Raw genomic sequence first — 24,461 nt, forward strand, 5'->3', positions numbered from 1 at the left:
TCACCACCGTTCGCGAAGAAAAAAAAAGGACATGGAGAAGGGAATATAAAAAAAGGAGGGGACAGCGAAGGGGGAAAGGAAAGCAGAAAGCAAGGAGCAGGTCCTCGTTCTAAAGCGAGCGGCGATGCGTGGCAGCGGCAGAGTCAGAAGCGACTGGGTGGTTCTTTCCCCCCTCATTGTATCGAGATCCACATGTACTGTGCATAAGGGACAACGTAGGGCTAAGCATAGAATAGTATCTGCATGTGACGGATCGCCGTTGCAGGGATCCGTCAAGAGTCATCCGGATGCGGGGCCCCCAACTTTTATTTCGGCCTCGGTTGAAAGCTTCTATCAAAAAGTAGCAAATTTATTGTAAACGTACAGGTGTCATGGATTTCTTTTTCTCGCACTCAATATTTTCTATTTTTCTTTCCAAATATGTAGTGGATATCCGATGTTCACATGCGAAAAAAAAATAAAGTTTATTCGAAATATAATCATTCGGAAATAGAGTTAAATAAACAAGAACAAGACATAAAGATTCTCAAAACTTTTAATTAATTACTATGTCTTGAGTCATATTTATCAAGTCATATTTATATTTTCCTTTCATATATCCACTTTTGGATCCAGATAGTTTTATCAAATAGCGAATAAAATATTTCAAATAATTTTAAACATTCTCTTTCTCTAACTGCAGAGAAGAGTACATTTAGTTATATAATATCTAAAAACAGAAACAAATTATTTTACAAAATGCGTTTCCTATTCAAATTACACAAATGCTTGTCTCCTACGCCATTCTCCATTTAATATTTCTGGATTTTAGAATCGATTAAATCATCTTATATAATACGACACGTTTCGAACAGCATGTTGTTCCATTACCATAGTCGCCTTTATTAATAATGCAGACTAAAACCTATGATTTTGTCAGTGAAATAATAATCATATAGTTTACGATTTGCAAAAAAATTTTTAGTGATTGGTTGATTTATCAGGTCGATTTCGAGATACAATCTGAAAAAACAAACCGTAACAGATATCATAAGACCTTTATGGTCCTCTTCTCTCTCTCTCTCTCTCAATGCTACGTCGAATAAATAAATTATCGCACAATATGTAATCAATATAATGTAATCAATATAAATACATTTCGATACATATTTCTGCTCAATTTAGATTTGTTTGTGATATTACCACGATTTAGGCTTACCGCAGTATTCTAATCATAAGTTCGAACAATATAAGTCAAAGAACAACATCCGAATAGTTGTTTATAAAAAAACTTTTGCTCACACAGGAAAAATAATTCGCATTTCGTACGCCCGTTCGTGCCTAACTTGACTCAGCACAATTCTTTCAGCAAACGTAATTTTACGGTGCTGCCGCAGGTATTCGAGTTAGCAGTCAGTTTTGTCGGCGCGATGAAGAAATAATAACAGCTTGTTAAATACATAGCTATCGGGCATAATTACATTTTATTACGGGGCAACGGCAGGTCCACTGGAAAAATGGAAAACACTAGCCAGGCGATTTCGCCGTGTGATATAATCGAGCATAATGATGTGTCTGTAGTATAACGCCAATACTCCCTTCGTTGCGGCGCTTGTCATTTTTCCCTATCCTAACAGTTATTTCGCCGACGTCCTGCGTTTTCAATCATACACGTCAGTAAGTTTCATTATTATCGAATCTAGGGGCATTTCTTTTCGCATGGCCTCATCTACCTCTTCGTTCGCGACAGCGCTATGTTGTAATGAATAATCGATTGAGCCTTTTTGTTCATTCATGTCACACTCGGTACCCTGCGCGCGACCTATGCCGTCCTCGGTACCAAAATAAATTAAGAATTATCGCGCTCTGGAAAAATATTAAATTGCTCGTTCGAAATTCGTTCTAACTCATGTATTATACCATTGCTTCAAAAATTCTTCTCTCTCTCTCTCTCTCTCTTCTTTTTTAGTAAAACGGTAGTCTAAATGATATATCGACTCATTAAGTTAAGCCGTTCGAATTTAACTGTAGGACCTTAACGAGATAAAGCCACGCGTTCCTTCCTGCACTCTTGACGGGACCGCGTTTACGCCGTACAAGCAATAAAAGTCACGTCGAGGATGGCAAAGTCGACGAGAGACCACCGACAAAAAATGTCAGTCCGCTTGCGACCGCGTTACCGAGGTTCGGGTTGCGGAGGAACGTTGCGGAGGTTTCCCATATCTTTGTCCTCCTCCCGCACGATCTCGTGAGAATCCGGAGAGCGTCTTATTCACTCTGTTCCTCGACTCCTCCGTAAAACGCGTGACGTGTGCGCACGCGGCCCTCCTTTACAGCCGTACTTTGTGGTTTTCGAAAAGTTTCTTACGTTACCGCTCTACCGCCGCCGTGGTGACGGCAGTGGTCACAGTGGTTCTCGTTTCGACCAAGTAATCACTCGACGAAAGATAAAAAAAACTAAAACACTCCCGCAAAGTGCTATATGTACTGCTCCAAAAAAAGGAATATACTTATTAATGGAAGTATTTTCATTACCATATGGTATGCGCGATCACTTCTTCCGACCTTATTCTTCTACCTTAAATATCCGTTTTGCTGAGCTTTAAGTTATTGTTGATGCATCAGAAAATTAGCGATGTTCTCGCTTATGGCGTAGTCGACTGGAATCGCAAGTGACGATTTGCGCGTGTTTTGACGGTCGCAATTTTACATGCAAGGAAATACCTTCTTCGGCGAGAGTCGGTTATAAGGAAGGTTGACCGCCACTCCGGAGTTGTCACAAAGTAAAGATGCATCTTTGAAGCCTTGCCCGTCGTAGCTTTCCTTCGTTTCAACGTACACCTACACAAGATACGCTCATGCGTGCATAGGCTGCGTGCGCGTACATGCGTACGTAAGAGCCTCCGCTCGTGCACCCAGCAAAATCACGCACGCACACTTGTGCCATGAACGAGTGTACGCCTTCGTGAGTCGCGGGTCTCTGTGGTTATTTTAACAACGTGGCAACCTCTTTGTAGACCACACGCTTGTAAACTAAGAATGAAGTCTGTTCGGCAGTGGTAAAAGCGAAAAAAAAATCGCCTTCTTCTCGTTGTTCGCGGACCTTCTTCTCTCTGCCTCGTTCTCTATTTTCATTTTATTTTGTCTGTTCGCAAAGGAATTCAATCGATTCAAGAATTTAATGGAAACCTTGTTTTTATTTTACTTATTCTTTTGCATTATACGCGAGACACGGAGATCAAAACTAAGATTGATCGTGTATTTTTTGTTTTGAGAAAAACGGGGGTGCAATTATTTCTACAGCAGTAATGCGATGCCCTTTTTTAGTAACGGCATTAACATGCTATAGTGTTGAATACGTCCACACGGAGATACGATCTAGACAAGAGTTCGTCGATTGCGCGAAATGTCGCGGATAAGAGGCTGCGCGGTTAAATCAGATGTTTATATGAACGTGCATGAAAGTGGATGGACGCAAACGCGAAGGCAAACGTATGGAAGCGTCGAGGTTACGCGCGTCGTGCACAAGTTCCGCACAGAGACGACACTCTCTCGTTGTATTTTTGCACGTCTCTTCCCTTCTCCCGTTCCTCCACCACCTCTCTTTCCTCCTACGCGTCGCGTCGTGAGTCACGCTCTATATTTAGAGGCTCGTAGAGCGCGTATCCCGCGCTCATACGCGCGCTCGCATCGTTCAGGCATCGCAAAAATATGTCACGCTCGTCTTTATATCCGCGACGGGCCGCAGGATGATGTGTCTTTTATCCTCGTGGCCGCGATGTGTGGTCCGCTGTAAACCCGTTCGAGCGGCGACCTCCGCGCGATGCGTCTCATCACGTCGCGTCGCGTCGCATCGCATCGCGGCGCTTCTTCTCGTTAGAAGCCTCAGCCGAAATATCCCATCCGTGTTTCTAACCTGCATTTGATTTAATACTGAACAGACAATTCTAAACCTGATGTAATTTTATAAGTATACCTACTTAATAAAATCGAGTTACATAATTAACCTACTTTACTTTTGATATGTTTGTGTGTAAAATAATTTATTTCTGTAGGGAACTTATATCAGAGAAGAAAAAAGAAAAAAATTATTTACACAAGCGAAATGTCATTTCGCGAATTCTCGATCCGACGTCAAAACAAAGGTGATCGCACAAGTGGTTGGAAAGCGCTTCTTTCGTCGCCTATGAAGGGAGGACACAAGAATACCAAAGCCGCGCATTTAAAGCCAGAATGCCATGCGTAAAGGAACAATGGCTGAAACGACGAAAAGGGGGGTGTGTTACCACGCTTCACGCGGGTGGATAGGGTAGCTTTAGAGGCGAACGGCGTGACAACCCCTCTTTCTCGTCACGGCAAAGTTTCATCACCGCCACGACGCAAACTCATTCCCAACCCCTCTGGCTGAACTTCGACCAACAACTTCGGGTCTCCTCGTTTATTCCGGGTGACTGCATTTTCGTTCCATAGTGCGCGCACGGGATTGTCCTCTACTCTTCTCCACTCGTGTCTTCCTCTTGCTTTCACCGCCTGCTATCCTCACCGATCTCCTCGTTCGTTTCTCTCTTTCTCTCTCCCCCTTCCCCCCCTCTCTCTCTCTCTCTCTCTTTCGTCGATCATCACACATATTTCAACCGACACTATGACATGTTTCCCGGAAAATCGAGCATACTCTTGATCATATCATATTCGGAGCATATTCGGGATCTCTTCAAAACGCAAACTATTCCCATCTGACTAAATGCTAGAGGTCGTTTCACGATTACAAAAAAATCCTGAACTTGAATGATCCATAATTCAAATATTTTTCCTATTATTGCCAAAATAATTCCAAAATTTGTTTTCGAATTTAAATCTCTCAAATTGGAAATCCGAGATCCTCATTTAGTGTGCGATAAGAACATTTACGCAAAATGCGAAGCCGAGTAGCTAGAAAGGGTCTACAAGAGTCTGAAAGCTGGCTGAAGGGTCCGATGGGAAAGCACGAAATAGGATGAGGAAGAAGAGGGGAACAAGAGAGCTGAAGACGATCGTTCGCGCTCGCGCGATGGACGGTAAAAGGGTGCTCGGAAAGGAAGATGTTAGGAGCAAGGGAAGAATTAGCTAATGGCGCACGATGAATCCGTAATGGGTTTGCGCTGTTCCTGGCGCCGCATCGGGATTTGAACGAGTTCGCTCGCCCATCCTCGCGACGTGGAAAGCCGTAGGACTGCCGAGGAAGCAGCAACGAGTCGGCGCCTCGCGTAGGCGAGAGGGAAGATACGTGGTACACGCTGGGGCGTGTAATACCCCAAGGAATGCAAAGAGAAGATGGAAGTACAGATAGAAAAGTCGGAAATCAGGCGAGAGAAAAAGAGAAAAAAGAAATCGGCAAAAGAGGTGGCCACTGCAAAGAATTCGAGCGGTGCGAGGTGAATCTTTTGCGAAAATCTCTTTTACGAGAATATCAAACTCTGCTAAAATAAAATGATATTGACAGAGTGGTAAAAGAGTTTTTTTTTAGCTTTCTATCCAATCGCGATGGCGATTACAAAATTCGTGCTTGGATATGATGAAACAGATTGCCAAGCGTTTTTCGCGATGTATCGAGATGTATCCAATTTCGATTGCCTAAGTGTTTCACGTGTAAACTACTTATTATTAGCGCGTTGTTGAACAGTGAGAAGTTCGCTCTCAGATCATGCGAATGTGCCGCAACAATTAATGCAAGGGTCCAATCTTGCGTCCACAGCAGTAATCGGAACGAAGTAGCGACCCTGGCCGAATTCCCCATCGGGACATCGCGTCGTCGCCAACTAACTGCGCTTCTCCGCGCCAAAGCGTATTACGGTCTTAAGTGACACGAGAACGGTGCGTTTTACGCGCCATACGGTACCACGCGATGTTATCGTCCAAGAGGAACGTATTCTTCCCCGTCTGGTCTTTGGGCACCAAACGGCGGGAGTCGTGCCCGTTAGTCCTCGGCGCGGAAGAGTGTCTCGTAAGGATAAGATTTTACTACCATCGCGAGCATAAAGTCGAAAAGAATACGTTTCAACGAGGCGTCACGTGAGGTTCCCCCTCGAGAGACCAAAACGATTTACGAGCATCGTCGTGAATAGGAAAAGCGAGACGAAATAAGACAAGCTGAGCGTGGCTCGAGAACGATGAAATCGAGATATAAAGTCGCTCTCATGATTCAATTCTCGTTGCGTAAATCGCGATACGCGCGTGCCTGCAATTATACTAAAAGAAGAGAGCGAGTAATCGAGCGATCTGTAAATGATCTAAAAGTAAAGATCGTTTGTTCGCGATTGAATAATATGTTAATCTTGGGTTTTTAAATTTCGACACTCGTTAAGTTTTTACGGGCCATATCGTTACAATGCGTTTAGAACCACGGATAGTATCCAAGTAACTATGTTATACGGCTATTTATTATTTCTTGACATGGGACATTTATTGAAGTTGTAAATTATGAACGTATTCGTACGGTTGCGTGCTTTTCAACGTTTTCTTTTTATTAAAATGATTAAAACTAATGATTATTGTCACTAACTCGTTTCGCGTGCTTGACGAATGTTACAAGAGTATTCCTTTTTTGTCTCTTCTTGTTTGGAGAAGAACGGATATTTCTATGAAATTTGCGGAAATTCTGCAACACTGAATAATGACTCAGGATAGTCGCATGGGCATTAATTTACCAGAACAGCTTTCTTTCGTACTGCGCGCACAATAAAGAATGTTCGAAGAACGTGAGCTAAAGTATCTTTTCAGGAGTGCATCGACGTTGATTGGCTTTCGTGGCAGACTTCGTGGTAATTCGTGGCTGATCTATTAACCGGCTGACAGGAAGGAAAGAATCTCGGTGCTTCCCAGAAGACAATCAAAGAAGCTCCGGCGTTGCGGCGTGGCCGAGCCATTTGGGCATGACGAGAGACTTAAAAAATACAAACTACGTCAATACGCACGCGAGCCGACTACTAGGGACAACTCGGTTGGTTTGGGTTATCTTACGTGCTCCCAACAGCTGTCGGACAGAGGTGCTCAACTACAATAAGTTATATATATATATATATATATATACACAAGTAAATTATATATATCAAATCGTGGTTGTAATATATATTGCGTCTCTCCGCCATTGATTCGAAATCAATTTTCATTCGCATAATAATTAGACCTACGTTAAATTAACAATAAAATATTGAATGGTGAAATGTTTTTTTTTTCAGAGATCACCTGATGAACAGAACAAAAAAAAAGTAAATATACAGTATGCGCAATTAAAGTTGATCCCGCCAGTCTCCTTGCTCTTTAAGTGCCTCTTAGATAAACAAGACTGCCATATATATATATATATATATATCACATGTGGTAAATACATATGGTAAATAAAGGATATATATATATTGTACATAAAAGATATATACATATATATATATATATTCTTTATTTACCATATGTAGGCATGCGTTGCGATCAAAAAAAGTTTACTGCATGCAATGAACCAGCTATAACCTTCCCTCTACTGTTGCCACAATCACTCCTCTTTTGCCGATACAGTATCGGTAATGGCGAGAAACTGACTCCCCGAGAGCGGTGGACGCGCTACTCGCATTATTCATTATAACACTTTCGACAAATCGTATTTTTGTCATACAAACGGCTTCCTCTGATTCGTTGCTTCCGAGGCACGTAATGATCTTGATAAGAAAAACGTTTCTTGACGAGCATAAATAAACAAATGCAATATGAAAAATGCAACATTTAATTAAATTATTCTCTAACAAAAGTTGTACACAAAGATTGATTTATTAATTTATTTTTGCCATGCAGTCTATCAAAATATTGGACAAATCGTAAACTTCTCTCTCTCTCTCTCTCTCTCTCTCTCTCTCTCTCTCTCTCTCAATACATAAAAAATATTTAAATAAAAATTCCATACTTGGTCTGAAATTGAAGAAAACAAGCGCACAATTGTTTTAAATAAAAGATATTTACCTATTCATTATTTTTTCATATTAATTGCGTTAATGAATTTTGCCGTTAGCTTTCAATGTATAATATTTGAACATTACATGATGTAATGCATAAAGATGAAATAGAATGATGAGACATTAATGAAAAAAAGAGATGAAAAAGAAAGAAAGCATGCATCACCTCTACCAGCAGAAAATTTACGATCGACTCTCGTCAACACCCCGGGGGTTCCGGAGGAACAGCAAAAAAAGGAGGTGTTTCCGATAAACTGGTACCGGCAAACTACAGCGTATGACTGCATCGTGAGAAAAGATAAGCCTCACGCTCGACCAAAAGTATACATACACATATCTCGAACGCTACAAAGCGTAATTAATGTCGTGTTAGAGTTATAAGATTTCCGACAGCCTGATAACAGTTGACGAATGGCTTCGCGAAAGAATCGGAATGTCCCTACAAGTAACGTGGACTTTCGCGATAAAGCGAGATTCTGATGAAATTGTTTATCGCTGCATTGTCATCGCGAACATCACGGAACGTAATTTCATTGGCCAGCCGATTACATAAACTTAGAATGACATTTTGGTAAATAGAATAATAAACATATAATAAATTTTAATATACCATCCTTGTCATATATCAGTTTTGAGTTAACTTTTGCTAATTTTTTGAATTTATATATATCAAAATCTCTCTATCGTTAAATTCTTGTCAAGAAAATTCATAACAATCCATGCGTATAACATTTCCATGGGAATTTCTCTAGGACCGTGCTTATGAAATACCAAAGCACGTATAATATCTATCGATCGTGAAATCCGTTATCGATCACCGGTTTTGCAATCGCTCCTGGTTCGCCTCAGTGAAAAAGGATCTCGCGTGCGATTCCCTTTTCGTGCACGCTCCACCGAGCGCAGTAATACGCCTCCGCATCGCGTACGCCGCGTAATAAAAATGCGCACGCTCGATGAAAAGCTGACGGTGCGCGGGAGAGAATTGCAGCTGAAATCTACACGACCGAACGGGAGCATTTGATAATGCAGCCATCGATAGCCCGACTAGATTTGGCAATCGTGCGTAATTGCGCCGATATTTCACATAAGCCGCTTAATTGATTTTTCTGCGGACCGCGTGTAGCATTCGCACACGCAAGAGATAAAGAGAAAATGTGAGAGGATTGAATTTATGACTATTTTTAAATCACCCGGAATATACCGACGTTTATTAGGATGCCGATGAAATGAGGTAGAGAGGTAAATATCCTGAAATTTGCTTTTGGGGGGCAAACGGCCAATAAATAATATTGCGTTCGCTTATTTGTTTTTGTCGATTACTGCTACGATTATTTACATACGTTAGCAGTACACAGAAAAATAATACAAGAAATGAAACTGGCTGTATTACGAGATACACAGATGTAAAAAGTTAATAAATGTATAAAGTTATCCGTAGTGTGTTTAATTATTCTGCCTGGGGGGGTTTAAGCCTAAAAATTTTAGCTAATATTGGAACGAGAAACTGTGGATGTCTTTCGAACAATGAAATTTCTCTCTATTATATTACTCTCTTTATACATATTACACTCGAGTATTTGTCAAGTCCGATCTGTGGCTTTATCGTTATCCGTGACTCAAAGAATTAATCGACCAGATGGTAAACGTCTCATTTCCAATTTACGGCGTTACAGTTGTGGCTCACTGACGTAGGTTTTGCCTATCGGATGAGACAGATAAGAAAATTTTTTCTTCGATCAGCCAGACCAGAGCACTACTACCAAGAATCAACCGGGAATGAAGATAACGAATAATGCTCAGCGCGCCGTCGCTCAAATCAATGAACCCTGACAAGTCATCATTCGGTAAAAACGTGGTTGCGCGGTTACAAAAATTAGAGATTAGAGGCATAGTAAACAATAATATTAATGAGAGAGTACCAGCCGCGCTGTCACGTCCGCAGTTACAAACCGTCCCGAGAGCTATCGATACTCCGCGCACGAGTGACACGAGTTTATTATTCATTAACATGCCAATTAACTTTGGTATCGCGATGCTCGACCCCGGTTTCTCCCCTGCCCGGCTACGTCTCATAAACTTTGTACACGACGTGTCGTTGTAAGCGCGAGCAATGTCGTTGCAAATATACACATTTCATAATTTAATCGCTTCCTGGTGCCATCTGCGCGCTATCGATCACTCGCGTGCACAAGTTGAGAACCTCTCGTCGTGGCGGTTTCGATAATAATAAGGCGTATTACGCCAATTTCTGCAGTTGGGTCTCGAATGTTCCCAATTCGTAACAGGCTATTAAATCGTTCAGTGTATGATTTGTTACCGCGAAATGTAAGAATGTAATAATTGGTATTTTCGTTAAATTATTTCCATTGAATTTAAGGAATAAATTATAGCAATTTATTTCTAATGTATGCGATGTACACTAGAGAAAGAATCTTTTTTTCTTTATCAGAGAATCTAAACCAAGTCTTATAATTAAAGAAAAATCTTCTTAATTAGAAAAAGTATCGGTTTTTATTTATGAGATCAGAAGCAAACAAAAGTTTCTTGTCGGACAATGGAAAGATTCTTGTCTCGTATTCGACGTTTTATTTAGGATGATCAAAACGTTCTCAGGATAAAGAAAAAAAGAAGACACAGAAATTCATGGAGACCTTCTTATGCTTCAAGAAAGAAAGAGAGAAAGAGATGTACCAGAGAAACTAATGCGGGGGAAGAGAGCGAATTCTAAGAGTGAGCAGAAGGGGGCAAAACGAGGAAAAAAGCTCTGGCCCGATAACCGACCGATACTCTCTCTGCCGCTCGCTGAAAACACAGAAAACAGAGAATCAACCTCATTACTATCTCCTTCCTTCGATACCCCTTTCTCTCGCATCTTCTCCTCCGTGTAAGCCGATTTCCAAGAATTCCTCGTGATCTTTAGTCCCCGTACATGCTTTAACGCTTACCCTTTTTCTCCCCCTTATTGCCAGTCCTCATCGTCACTTTGCCTCTTTCTTCCTCGACCGACACACTCTCGATAGTTGTCAGAAAACGAGGGATATCTAACGCTTTTTCCTTTTCTCACGCATTACTGTACTCTTCCTTTCCGCGCATAAGAAAAGGAGAGAACAATCGAGAGGCGAGAAAAAGCCAAGACAGAAGAAATCGACGATGAAACGACTAAGTCGATGAACCGTCGATTAAAGATCTCTCGAAAGGTACACAAAGTCGAATGTCGATGGTTGTTACGAAGGGACAGTCGTTGGTTGACAGGACCCGTTCCAGCCAAATCGAAAGACCCAATCTGCTGGAAAGTGTCCGAATACGAAAAAAAAAAGAGCGGAAGATTCTCTCTGTTTGTTTGTCGCTCGAGCAATAATGCGTATTTCAAAGATAGAATGATCGATATCAGCACGAGATCGTTTCAGAGATGGTAAATCATGTTCGAGAAGAGACGTTAATCGGTGATATTTTGTTAACTTAACGGGAGACTCTTAAAAAAACAATTTGGATATCTTATAATGTAATTAAGTAAAAATTGGCTCTCTTTCTCTAATATTCTTATTGAGAATAAGAGTCGAATCTCATAGTTTCAATTATATTCATTTTTATTTAATTTTTAAGGCAAGTAGCAACTATCTCTAATTTCATATCACATAATATTCAAACATATATTATCAACGTGTCTCTAAATACTTTTGAAAACATATTCACAAAAGTGCAGATAGTAGATGATTTAAAACAACTGTCGTCATCTGCATGAAGTACCTATATGTTTAACGATCGTACTATGTACTATATGTTTATGATCACCGAGCACGATACGATTAATGCAAAAAGTAAAAAAAAGAAATTATAGATGAGCATCAACGCAAGGTAATACGAAACATTGTCACTCCTTTTGAAAAAGAAGGTAGCGATAATGTCGAGGAAGTATATATTTAGTCAGCAAGGTGAAGAGGGCTCGTTCGGTGAAAAACAAAAGTTGGGGTATCACACGCGAAATAAATTTTACGAGAGCTGCACTGTCGCCGTATATGCTGGTATATTTACCTCGTCCATAACACACACGGCGCGTAGTTCCTCGAGGCCGTGTATCGCAATCGGTCAGCCAAGCCGAGATAGAATCTTTTATAACCACTGCGGGGAGGAACGTGTTTATATCCGCGAGCGATTGCAACACGATATGTTAATGCCCCGAGCCGTGCTCTTCCCACGTATCAGCGGTGTGTGCGCGTTTCCAACCCGTCCTGGAAAACATTCCGGACTGACACACGTGACGTCTCCATCGAAGCTTTCATGAAAGTGTCACTGGACGATGGATGAGACGACATAAATGTCGTGTAGCGGTGAACATTTAAAAAACGAATGTCAAATGTATCGCTCGCATTCTGATTTTATTGTATCTACGTCCATTGATCTAGAATAAATGTGATGTACCAGTTTGTATCTCTCATATACGATACTCTCTACGCCACGGTTTAAAGCCGAGCTCGTAACCTTTTCCGAGCAATTTTTTCGAAAGAATATGAGCGTTTCGGAAATTTTATCGGCTATTGTCAAAGTAATAACTATTAAGTAACGCCGACAATTTCGCGAATAATATCGCCGGAGAGTTTAGAGAAACGTTTCCTTGCGAGTTATAGCACTAAAAACCACCGTGAGATTATTATTTAACGAATGATGGAATACAAATTAGGTCCGTCGATGCGCGATGATATCGTTGTCAGTCATCGTGGCGAAGTGGGAGGCATCCAAAAAAAAAAAAAAATGTTCATGATGATATCTCGCAGCAAACAAGCTGGCACGTTAATGAAGACCCACAGTGTGAAGAAAGGAACGAGAAGAACCGCGAATAGATCGAAAGGAAGAAGAAAAACGAACCGAGCAAATACCGTACGATGACAACCCCGGATGTGTCGATAACATCTCGACATTAAGTAACCAGCCAACGCAAGTAACTCACGTTGTATGTAAGTGTAAGAAAATCTACATGCGTCAATATTCACTATTTACGAAGGGATGAAACTTCTAAAGAGGATTAAGTAACCTAAATAATCCATATTGTCGCGAGATGCACACAGATGAGCGCCATCGACATTTTTATTTAATACTTCAAGATTGCAGCCCTTTATCATTACATTTGATAATGCAATTAATTGCGACGCGAATTTCACGATACTAAGTACATCATCACCAGTTTTTTCATGATTCAATTTTGTTTTAATTTAGTTATCATTAAATTTATTAATAAAAATTGACAAAAAAAGAGTAACGCTGTCTTGCTTATCGGAGCTAAATCAATTTATCATTTAACGACGTTTCGGAATTTCGGAACACATTTATGCGACGCGAGGCGGCGATTATTCGTTGCAGTTGTTAATGTATTCGACACTCGTATCGTTTCCTCGCTTCTCGAAGCCCGTGAACGTGCTTTCGCGTTAATGACATACACGTACGTCGCAATAGCGTTGCGATTAAGAGATACGAGATACGCGACATAATGGATAGCAATGCATTGTTAGTTCTTTCGATTTTTGCCATTTTTTAATCACGCGTGTACGTAAATCGAGAACGAAAATGTTATGTCGTGTGCGCGAAATTTAATAATCTCATTTGATATAACAATTCAACTGATATAAATAATTATAAATACAGTCTTATCATATGGCTGCTAATTTATGTTGACAGGCGTGATTTGTCTAAGCTCGATGGTATTTCCGCGAATCTAATATGTGTACCAATTAAGTTCTTTTAACACCTTTAATCGATTACATGTTATTAAATAAAACATGTATATTCACGTTCATTACATCCGCACGTTTTCCCGTTTTATAAAAGGACAATTTGCATTTCCCGAGACGTCGACTGCGTTGATCAGAATAGCTATCGGATCATGCTTATATAAGAAAAACAGAAGGACGAGGAGAGAACGTATCTTTACGGACGTTCTCCAAACGCGCTATCGTCGCTCGGTGAAAGCGCCAATTGCGGATTATCATGTTCCTGTCGCTGCGCAGGAGAGCCATCAATTTTTTTTCCTCTCTCACAATCTCGCGTGCGTCAACGGTTGCGCTTTCCACATAGTGGCCACGTGCGAAACTCTCGGGTTCTACGCGCTCTCACGACAGATCTCGCGCGCGGAGATTGATATCTGGTCACGAACTAGCAGTAGCCCGTGCGCGCAATACACGCACGTTCAATTCGTGGATATTAAATCTGAAGATGACTTAACATTGTCGGATATGTGCTACATGTGTATGAGAAAGCGAGAAAAAAATTTTATCTTTAAAGAACTTCTCAACTAGTAGGAAGATCTCGTATATTAGGTAACGTACATTATTCGTTTCTCTTCCACAAAATTGGTTTCCTTATATGCTTCTAAATATGCTCTTTATATATTTTTGTTTTAATTAACATTTAGAAATATTCATTTTAAATACCATCGATAAACAAAATTCCTATTAAGCGATGTCATTACCTTGATGGAGATAAGAATTGGCCATAAGTTATTTTGTATGTTGGAAATAGCAGGAGGACATATTATCCTTCATTTATCATATCTCTTCGTAAGTAAGACATAAGAACAATAGCAATTTAACGATTATACTTACGATCATACAATTCCAAACCTTGCGAATATTACTTTCTAAAAACATTAATTTGAATCACTTATGTTTTTATGCCAATTACGGATATGTCATATAGATAAATGATATTATTAGGCCATTCACCTTACAAAGCAAGAGTCATGAACTTGTACGACTAAGTGTACTAGTAAGTGCTTGGCGAAATTAAAAGGACGGTAGGCACGTGCTGAAAGAAACTCGCGCGCAAGACCCTCGTCAACATTTTTCCGCGACAAATCTCGCACAGCAGATTCGTATCTCGTCACGAAATGGCCGTTGCACGCGCTCCATTTGCATCGTCGAATATTATAGCAACAACGAAGATGCAACAAGACTGTTTCTTAACTTGAACGTTGCGCGGCACCATTTCAGAAACTACCATTCATTATTTCCTCCTCTCTCGTTCTCTCTTTCACTGATTATCAGTCATCATCGGTTTCATCTTCTCGCCCAGTCGTCCGTCGTTTGGCGTAGCTCGCACTTATGATTGTTATTGATCAACCGTTTTGTTTCTCGCCTGCGTACACGTATGTATGTGCGTGCATGCCCGGCCGAACTGGCACGCTACGCGGCACTATAATGTTGGCACGACAGAACGAATATAGAGAACGGCGGACCTTAATGAATCTTTATGGGATGATGTCGTGAACTTGTATACCCTCCGGTGACTGACTGAACCCGGTCGCGTTTTAACCATTGGCGCGGTTCGTCCGTTACTACCGAACTTTTCCTTCGGTACTATCAACAAACATTCTCGTTATTACACGCTAACGATAGAATAAATCGTAGCAAATATAGAGAAATACATTTTTCTTCATATCGCAGTAAAACAACAAATAACAAAGTGTCTTTCTGCAACGAAATATTCGTATAAATACAGTAGGACTAAAAAAGTGTAATCTATATGTATAATACTGTGCCAGTATAGTTTGGAAAAAAACGTTATTTGCTTAAAGAAATAAAGCATAATAATTTATTATTGTTGTACAATAGTATTCTCGTTGATTACGCCAATGCGACAAACTGTTCATTAGGCTCGACGGTGGCTTCGCCACGAGTTTGATGGTATAGACGCTCGCGTCCGTGTTCATAAAATTTGAAGGGCGTGTAGAAGCGGTCCGTGGGGTCCCAACTAGTCGCGCGTCTTGATTGTCATCAACTCGTTGTTCGTCGCGTGATATTGTCATTAGCCCGCCTAGCCGTCGTCACCCGCGTGAGTCGTGCCTGGACATGTTTCTCGCCCCCACGCGCGGGACCTACTTTAAGTTCAATCGATCCAAAAATTTTTTATAACTCGTCACCTACGCGCACGTATATTTAACCCAACGTGACCTTTACATCCAATACTGAATTAGATATTTAAAAAAAGACAACTACTACGTGTTGTTTATCGTTACAAAATAAATTATAATACGTATAACGCAAATAAAAATTTATGCTTAATATGTTGTTACATATTTCTCCTTTACAATGATCAAACTTACCTGGGTCCGATGAATCCAAGCTGGCTGGCGCTTGCTGGCTGAGAGGTCCAGGTGTACCACCACTTCCGGGGCTGCGGGCATCATCGTTAGCACCCGCGCCGGGATACGAAAGCGACGAGGAAGGCGGCCTCTGAAATACAGAAAAGCGCGCATTTTTTTACATCTACATTTACAAATTTATTTCTCAAATTTCTCGTACTTTAGCTTTCTCTTTCTTAATATTAACTACATGCGCGCGTCACATCGGTATCGACTTCATCTAGACGATTTAAAAAATATTGACATTTGAAAATCAATCACCGTCTGTTGCAAAACGTTGATATTGCTTTTTTATATATTATTTTCATTTTCAATAGTTTTGTTTCATGTAAATAAAAATTGCTAGTTTGTGAAGCGCATGTCACGCTAAACGTACGTCGAAAATTTTTTCGTTGTCTTTGCTGAACACATACATACTCTAGGTATTCTTTTTAATCGCATATATTATATAAACAATAATGAACATCATGTAAAAATAACGTGACTGATTTGATTGATAAAGTATTCGACTTTTTGAATAAGACAAAATTAAAATTAATGGATACTTACAATACACTATTTTGGTGTATGTACTAAAAAATAACATAAATTTCATATGTGACAATCTTGCGTTTCGCGGGTTTTCTCCGTGTTTAGATCCATTCTTGGAATGCCAACGTTTCGTGAACCTTGCAGTTCACTTCATCAGGGCGAGGAGCAGCCTGATACAGGATCTAAACACGGAGAAAACCCGCGAAACGCAAGATTGTCACATAGGTAACACCCGTGAAAGCCTCAAGAATATTAATAAATTTCATATAATTCTACGAAATATATATTTATCAAATTAATATATGATGCAACATTTAAACAATTTATATTACCGAGCATTCCAAAATAATTCATCGTGACATAGAACGTCTCGTTAATTTTTAATGGTCTTTAATATACTCTTTCCGAATTCTGATTCTCAAAAAAAAAATTTCGCGATTTGTCGCGTATACCCTGTACACTGACCATTGATGATCCACGCGTGCGTCAAGCCGATTTCGATCTCGATTAAAGACGGAGCACACGTATCTCTCCACGAAAATGCTGCCGGCATACTTAAATGATTCGGGGGAGCCCGACAAGACGCGCACGACTTACGAATCAACGGATTTACTGGGAGAAGTCGCGTGCGCGACGAATGTCTGCCGTAAATATTCAATCGTTTATTCCGTAGGTGTAGTCGTGTGATAATGACGCTCGTAGAGAATCTCTCTCCGTAGGAGGAAAGAAACGAGACGTCTACGGATCTGCGTCGGGACACGCGCGGAATTACTTTCGCGCGCGGAACGTAAGTTTGTTTTACGAATCAGTTCGACGGCAATGCACAAAGCACTGTACGTAAAAATACGTGACTGCAGTTATAACATATAAATGACCAATGAACGAAATAAATAAAAAAATATTGAAATTGTTTATGAATGTGCATGAATAAAATTTTCATAGGATAACAAAGGAAAAAAACATCAATGAGTTCAACCAACTTTCTCCCTTGGCACGAATTACTTGGCAGTATACAAATAACAAATCGTAGATCGATCAATCTAAGGCAATTCGTTGATTCTCGCTAACGTATTCCGAAGTGTTATTAGTGTTATTACAGCCACGGCGCGGCGGGATGGCACAGCACTCATTGAATGATTCTTCATAACGATCGTACACGATGAACGAACGGTTCCTCCTCAGGGTCATTGACTTCGTTTTTCAAACAGATTCGAGCACAAATTTTTCCGCTCAAATAATATATCTTAATAGCGATCATTTTAAACGTAACTTTCTGTACTTTTTATAAAACATACATTTAAAAAAAAACACGATATTTGACAGTTTATTGATCTCGTCCCGCCGCGAGGTTGAAGGGCAAGAATTTGAAGCAGGCGAATCTCTCGATATCACGAAGCGAAATGTCTGGGTGTACCAAGTCTGGCCAGGCAACAATGAGTGACAGCTACTCCCACATGCTGTCATAAGCGTCATCTTCGCGATAATATACCAACTCGCTCCCTCCCTCGATTGCCTGCTCTGGTATCTCGTCTGAAATCGTTACGCGGTCAACTCTAGAGGATTTGCTAGAGCAGAGACGCGTCACATGAATTTATTGGTTTACAGAAGTTAGCATGAACTGTTTAAAAAAAATTTTTTTGTGAAATGTAACGAACAATAGATAAATTATAAAAGTATTTATATAGTATAGTATATATTACACGAGAGTTCTTGTAAATAAGAATAAAAATGACTTTGACTAAAAAAAGTAATTTTGAATATTTTATAAAATAAAGATATGTGACTCTTCATATTCGAGAAAATAGAAAAATATGAAAAATTTTTTGCTTTTTAAATGTGTTTAAGAACAAATAACTTAAATTTTTAAACGAAATAAATGACTAGGAGACAAATATAGTGTAAAATATATGATAATGTATATGAGTATGTATGCATTTTTATACATACATATAATGATAACTCAGAAAGAGATTCACATGAAATAATTAAATAATGATTTTCTTATCAGAAAATCTCAAACAAGCACACAGTGTACATGAAATAAGAAGATACTCTTTGATTTGATTAATTGCTCACGATCCTTGAATGACTATTTATTCAGGGTATACTCACCGATAGATTGCATGAGCAAGTAAATACGAGAGTGGTAACGAGTAAGGGGACATTAATAATGCATTGGTCGTCGTCGGACCGTTTCCTACTAGCACCTAACGCAAAACGAAAGATCATGGTTGTCAAAGCGGATAATCTTCAATTCGTGCTTACAATAATTAGTCGAGCGATATCATTTCAATGAGACTAACCTCGAAAAAGATTGTGTCAAATTAATCGAAAACTCGTGCGATAACCGCTGGAATTCTTGAGCAATTTCTCAGACATTATTAGGGACATCGTTAATTTTACCTATTAAGATCGTGAAACGACAACGCAATTAACGACACAATTATTGAGGATATTGTGGAATGAATATTCTCATTAAATTATCATCATCCGGTCGACAAACTTGGGTCGTACGATGAAAGCTGTATAGTGAAGCTGTTTACGTCGCGTTTAGAGAGATATAGCTCACGGCACCTATACCTTCAAAGCTGACGTCACTTCCTACTAAAAGCTGAATCGCCGTTTTTTAAGTGGCCAGTAGGGTCCACCGCGTGACTCGTGTCGATGCAATGATAAACGGTTAACGGGTCGACGAGCTACGCGCTCTCGTTCCACGTCGTTGCCTCTCACTCGCACGTTCATCACGTCGTCCATCTCTGTTTGTATCTGCCAGACCGTCTACTACGGGCACTCTTAAAGTGTAATTCGACAAACCGGATGTCTGGCCTGGCCCTTAAATAAATCAGTTGCCCGCATCTCATATTCCACCCCCGCTCGTTTATACCGTACGTTTCCTTCCCGTTGAGGAAAAATGTCTCTTCAGAACTACGAGAATGCGTCCTTGAGAGGAAGTAATAGTCATCGAGGAACCCCTCGAAAGAGCGATCTGCGAAATCTACGCGAAGGAGGAAAAGTGAAATCTCGAAGCCCGAGTAGCAGCATTAGGCAATATCGGTTTGCGCTCTGACGCATTCCCGTATTGTTACAGCCGTCATTATGATATGAAATGTTTCGTGGAATGCGTAATATCCCACACGAAACGTACGTTTTGTGCAAGTGCGAGCGATTGGAACTGGGAATCGCTTGTGGGATATTCGCCGTAAAGCATAACCGACGCGACGCGCGTTCACTGTCATCCTCACGGACGATAAATTACGATCGCTTATCGATGCGGCATATGCATCGTATGTGTATTCGGTGATTTGAAGCATGACATTTTGCGTGGAATCGCATGAGATCGCGAAGAAACGTAACTTATTATCGCGCAAATCGCGTTTTTGAATCATTGTACGTACATATTAATTGACCGTCGTAACATAATGCCATATAATTATGTAATTAGAGGCCAAGCATTAGTCTCGCTGACTGGTTTACGGGCGAGATATGTAAATCTCTGCAATTAATTTATTGGTGCTCAAGAGCTCGAGAGAAGGCTAAGAGAACAAGACATAAACGATGCGGACGGGGGCGATAAAGACGGAGAAACTAGCAGATCCAAGTCGGACAGAGTAGCAGACTGGACAGAGACAGCGATAGATTATGGAAGTAAGACAAGCACATTGTAAGTATGCCCATCGACTGGACCCAGATCAAGAGTCTCTGTCTTCTTACTCGTTCCGCAGAGCGGAATAAGAATAGATAGAAACGTAGACAAGAGAGAGAAAGCAAGTAAAAATAAGACAGAGAGACGAACTCAAAAGAAAGAGAGAAAGAGAAGAGAGTCTAGTCTCTGTCTGTGTAGTCTTGAATTTCTCGGCGATACCGGCGGGCGTATATAGGGATCATAAATTACAATTTATTGCAGTGGCAGCGCCTCCGCTCGGCGGATTATCTTACCGTTATGTCAGCACACTACAATTATATTTACATTTCCTTCGTAATGGAATATCATGCCAGCATCGTAACCGTCCAACCGAACTAATCGAGACATATCTGAGATGAATTTTCAAGGTAACTAAGCTACCTGCCATAGAAGTTATAACATCGACTTAATCGTTGTTCTTAAAACATCCTCAAAAGAAAAACTGATAAATTGTCTAAACATTCAAATCGATACAAAATCATCACGATAATTCCATCATAATTTTCATAATCTCAGAAATGACGTAACATACACACTTAATATTGAGTAAAAAGTTATATGTACTCGAATAATTTTAATAAGACCAAAAGAGATTATCTCCTTTCGTCGATTATATTCAGGTTATAAATATTTTTCGTAACGGATTTACGGTGCAAAAAAGTAAAAAAATGTGCTGTAGGTGGGAGTTTAGAGGCACTAACTACATATAGCCACAAGTTTCAAGCGATTAAATGGCCACGAGTTTAAACCTTAACAAGGTGTACACCTGACTGAGGAATGATTTTAAAACGATCGTATAAACGAAACAAATTTATGGTTGAGATGAGAAGAGACGAGAGGAAGAGTGAGCGACGTGTTAGATACAACACGAAGGAGAAGATGACCGACCGGTCATAAATATGGAATCCGGTATTTGGCGCGTTGTCAATAAAACGAAATCCAGATTCGTATACTGTTGCTTTTACGACTCCTACTGCATCGGGCATCCATCGTTTTTGGCTGCTGCCACGATGATGCGTTATCGAAAACACATTCGCCACAAAAACGAGTTTCGGTTCCAGAATCAAAGCAAATGACTAGATTTCTCTACGTCGTAAAATTCAGCAAAATATTGATTTTTTTCTGAATACGATTATTTCTAATGCAAAACTATCGATGATGATTGAACTAGACCAGTACCAATTTCATACATATATATATATATACATGTATAAAAAATCCATCAATATAGTTGGAGTTGTATATAGTGTACAAGAAATATATTTGTAACTTATATATATTGTAAAGTAAATAAAATGATATCATGTGATTTTTATATATTGATGATTGAATGATGTATTGATATCTAATATTTAATTTAGTTATGTTAATATAATTATAATCAAATTTAATTTCTAATTTATAAGCAATGCATCACAAACAAGAGTAATCTCTTCGGCAGAATAGTTGAAACGCCATAAAAAAAAATAGTATATGATGATAAATTCGGGAACTATACGTCTCTACAGGAAAAGAATCAAGTTTTTAGGTCAGAAAGATGCGAGAGAGAGGAAGGGAGATCGGTTTAAGAGGCAAAGGGTCCAGCGAGAAGAAAAGAGGGCCCGCACTCGTCCAGCTGATGGATCTAATCAACATTCCTCCCTAATCACGATATAGTCTCATCTCTTTCTCGGAGTATTCCCTGTACCTCTTCTCTTCACGTAAGAGCCTCTCAACTTCCCGACTCTGTATATACCGTGCCTGCCTTTCGTTCTTTCGTGCTTTTCCCGTCTCACTTACTCTCACCCTCGTTCCCTCGTACTCGATGGAGATTCGCAGTTGCGTCCACCTCTCGTTCCGCCATCGCCGCCACCGCAGTCGTTTTAATTTAACTGTCGTATAAATTAGACTTCCAAATGATCGTCCATCTCAAAAAACAGCCACGACCACGAAAAACCGGCAGCGCGCCGTAGGTGATCCTCGCTGACGAACAACGTTCTCCGAATCTTCGAGATTTACGCGGTAACATGAATCCCGAACGAAGAGTTTGTACAGAGATCGTCCGTTACAGTCTCGAAAATTAATTAGCCCATGAATAACACGCCTCTCGGTCTCCCTATCGAAATTTTCTATGCATGATTATATTTTATGCATATAAAATTTATATTTAAAGTAATGAATGGATGTAATTAAGTTGTGATATGCATTTTTAAATAAAACTATGTAAAATTATGCAGTACCATTAAATAATCAAAAAATTAAGTATGAATTTCTTACTCATGTCAACGTCACATTAACATTTACTTGACATTCAAATAATTGTTCAAATCATTGGAAGCATTAAATCTGATTCAAACTCGTTCATAATTATCAAATACACTAACTGCAAGATTGCATTATTTTATCTTTCACTTGTATTGTGTCGCATCATAGCGCACATCTGCGCACTCGTGACGATATGATATTAAATATATAAAGAAAAGGAAAAGAAAAGAAAAGACGTAAGATAATTCTCACGCATTAACGCAGTATTTCGAGGTGGACAATCACACGGTTATCGAACACGGCGGGATTTTAATTCCCGTGAGTCGTCAATCTTTCCGTGGCCGTGGGGTTGAATATTACCGAAGGAAGGCTCATGGCACTGCAGGTTTGCGGGTGCTTGGCGATAACGCCCGGCAATGTATCAGTAACAACACTGTCGAAACCGGCAGCAACGGCCAGTTCACTGTACTATCGGAGCTCGCTTCATATCTAACGGCACGGTGGCGGCGTTCCTCGGCTAATTGGTTTCCCATGTTGCCTCCGCTCCCTCGGGATAAAACGGCTTTGCTGATCTCCTCCTTCCTTCTCTTTCACCGCATCTCTCCTGCCGTTTCTCATGCCTCTTCTCTCTTTCCGGTCTTTCTCGTATACCTTGACGATGTGTCCACCTTTCTCATTGGCATTCTGAGCCAATGAGCTCAACGAATCGTCATATTCGTTATCTATATTTGTATCAGTATTTTATTTCAAATATTTGCTTGCAATTTTTTAAGTAAATGGTTAATGTTTATTTGGTAATTTTTATTTAGTGGATTTCGCCAAGATATAATGACATTAATTGGAAAGGTGAGAGCTTGCGTTTCAGACGACAAACTTATTCCGAAGTTCAAGGGTAAAACGTCCGCGAGAGAGATTTCAATAAGATCTAGAGCGAATTTGTACACACACGCGTGCCAAGGATAGCGCGTGCATGTAGGATAAGCGAGCGGGGCGAAAGCGACGTTAACGATTGCCAAGAGGCAACATCTTATCGTGAACTGCAATCGCATTAAGCGCGGACAGTGACACCCAGTCCCGGCTGTATGTATATAAACGTTCATTAGCGCGAAAAATAATCGAGGGTTCGCGAGCATCGTGCAAAGAAACAAGAGACCGGTCGTTAACTTCCTCGTTCGTTACCAGCAAAGATCTTTATGGTAGAACTTATTATTTTGGTAAATTAACGTTCGCGTAAAAACTGCTTTGAGAGACTCTCTATATTGATATAAATATATTTTATATTAAATGAAATCATTGATGCAATTTAATTACAAGTATTCGATAAAATTTGTGAGAATCTAAAAATTTTTATATGATAACAGTGTTCTCGAAAAGCAATGAAAGAGAATATCAAATTGTTCATATTAAAACAATCAAATAGAATATAAACTACTAATGATCCGTGAGAACCACTGTTCATGAGAGAGAGAGAGAGAGAGAGAGAGAGAGAGAGAGAGAAATGAACCGGACGGACGAAGCCTTGATAGCGGCTGTTCTGCCCACATATGTTAACGCGTTCGCACAGGCATCGCGTGACACACACTATGGCACGCACACGGCACGCACATAAACGAGGAAGGGACGTATTGACAGCGGCGGTACTCGACCTGAAACCCACCGAAACGTTTCACTGTAGAGCCGACAGTAACGTTAACCAGGATCACAAATATGGCACATAACTCGTCTAATCGCTTGCAAATGTCTATAGCCATCAAACAGTAATCAAGTACATAAAACAATCTGGAGAAGAAATAGATCTGAGAACAAACCAAACACCATGTGAATATTGACACTTTCATAAATTTAGACTTTTGAAATATAAAAGAATGGGATCTCGATACACAACATGGAGAACGTAATCCAAACTAATACTCTTATT

The 24,461-nt window shown here is 40.1% G+C and overlaps 1 protein-coding gene across 4 annotated transcripts in view; it reads right to left on the bottom strand.

Moving 5' to 3' along the window:
* hth (Meis homeobox homothorax) overlaps positions 1-24,461 on the bottom strand; it is a 418,172-nt gene that overhangs the window by 256,178 nt on the left and 137,533 nt on the right. For all 4 annotated transcript variants that reach the window (XM_018462843.1, XM_018462842.1, XM_018462840.1 and 1 more), the window contains exon 7: positions 16,048-16,177. In XM_018462843.1, the coding sequence (XP_018318345.1) occupies positions 16,048-16,177 (130 nt within the window). The remainder of the gene's footprint in view (positions 1-16,047; positions 16,178-24,461) is intronic.

Source organism: Mycetomoellerius zeteki, unplaced genomic scaffold (assembly GCF_001594055.1).
Source record: "Mycetomoellerius zeteki isolate Tzet28-1 unplaced genomic scaffold, Tzet1.0 scaffold146, whole genome shotgun sequence".
Lineage (NCBI taxonomy): Eukaryota > Metazoa > Arthropoda > Insecta > Hymenoptera > Formicidae > Mycetomoellerius > Mycetomoellerius zeteki.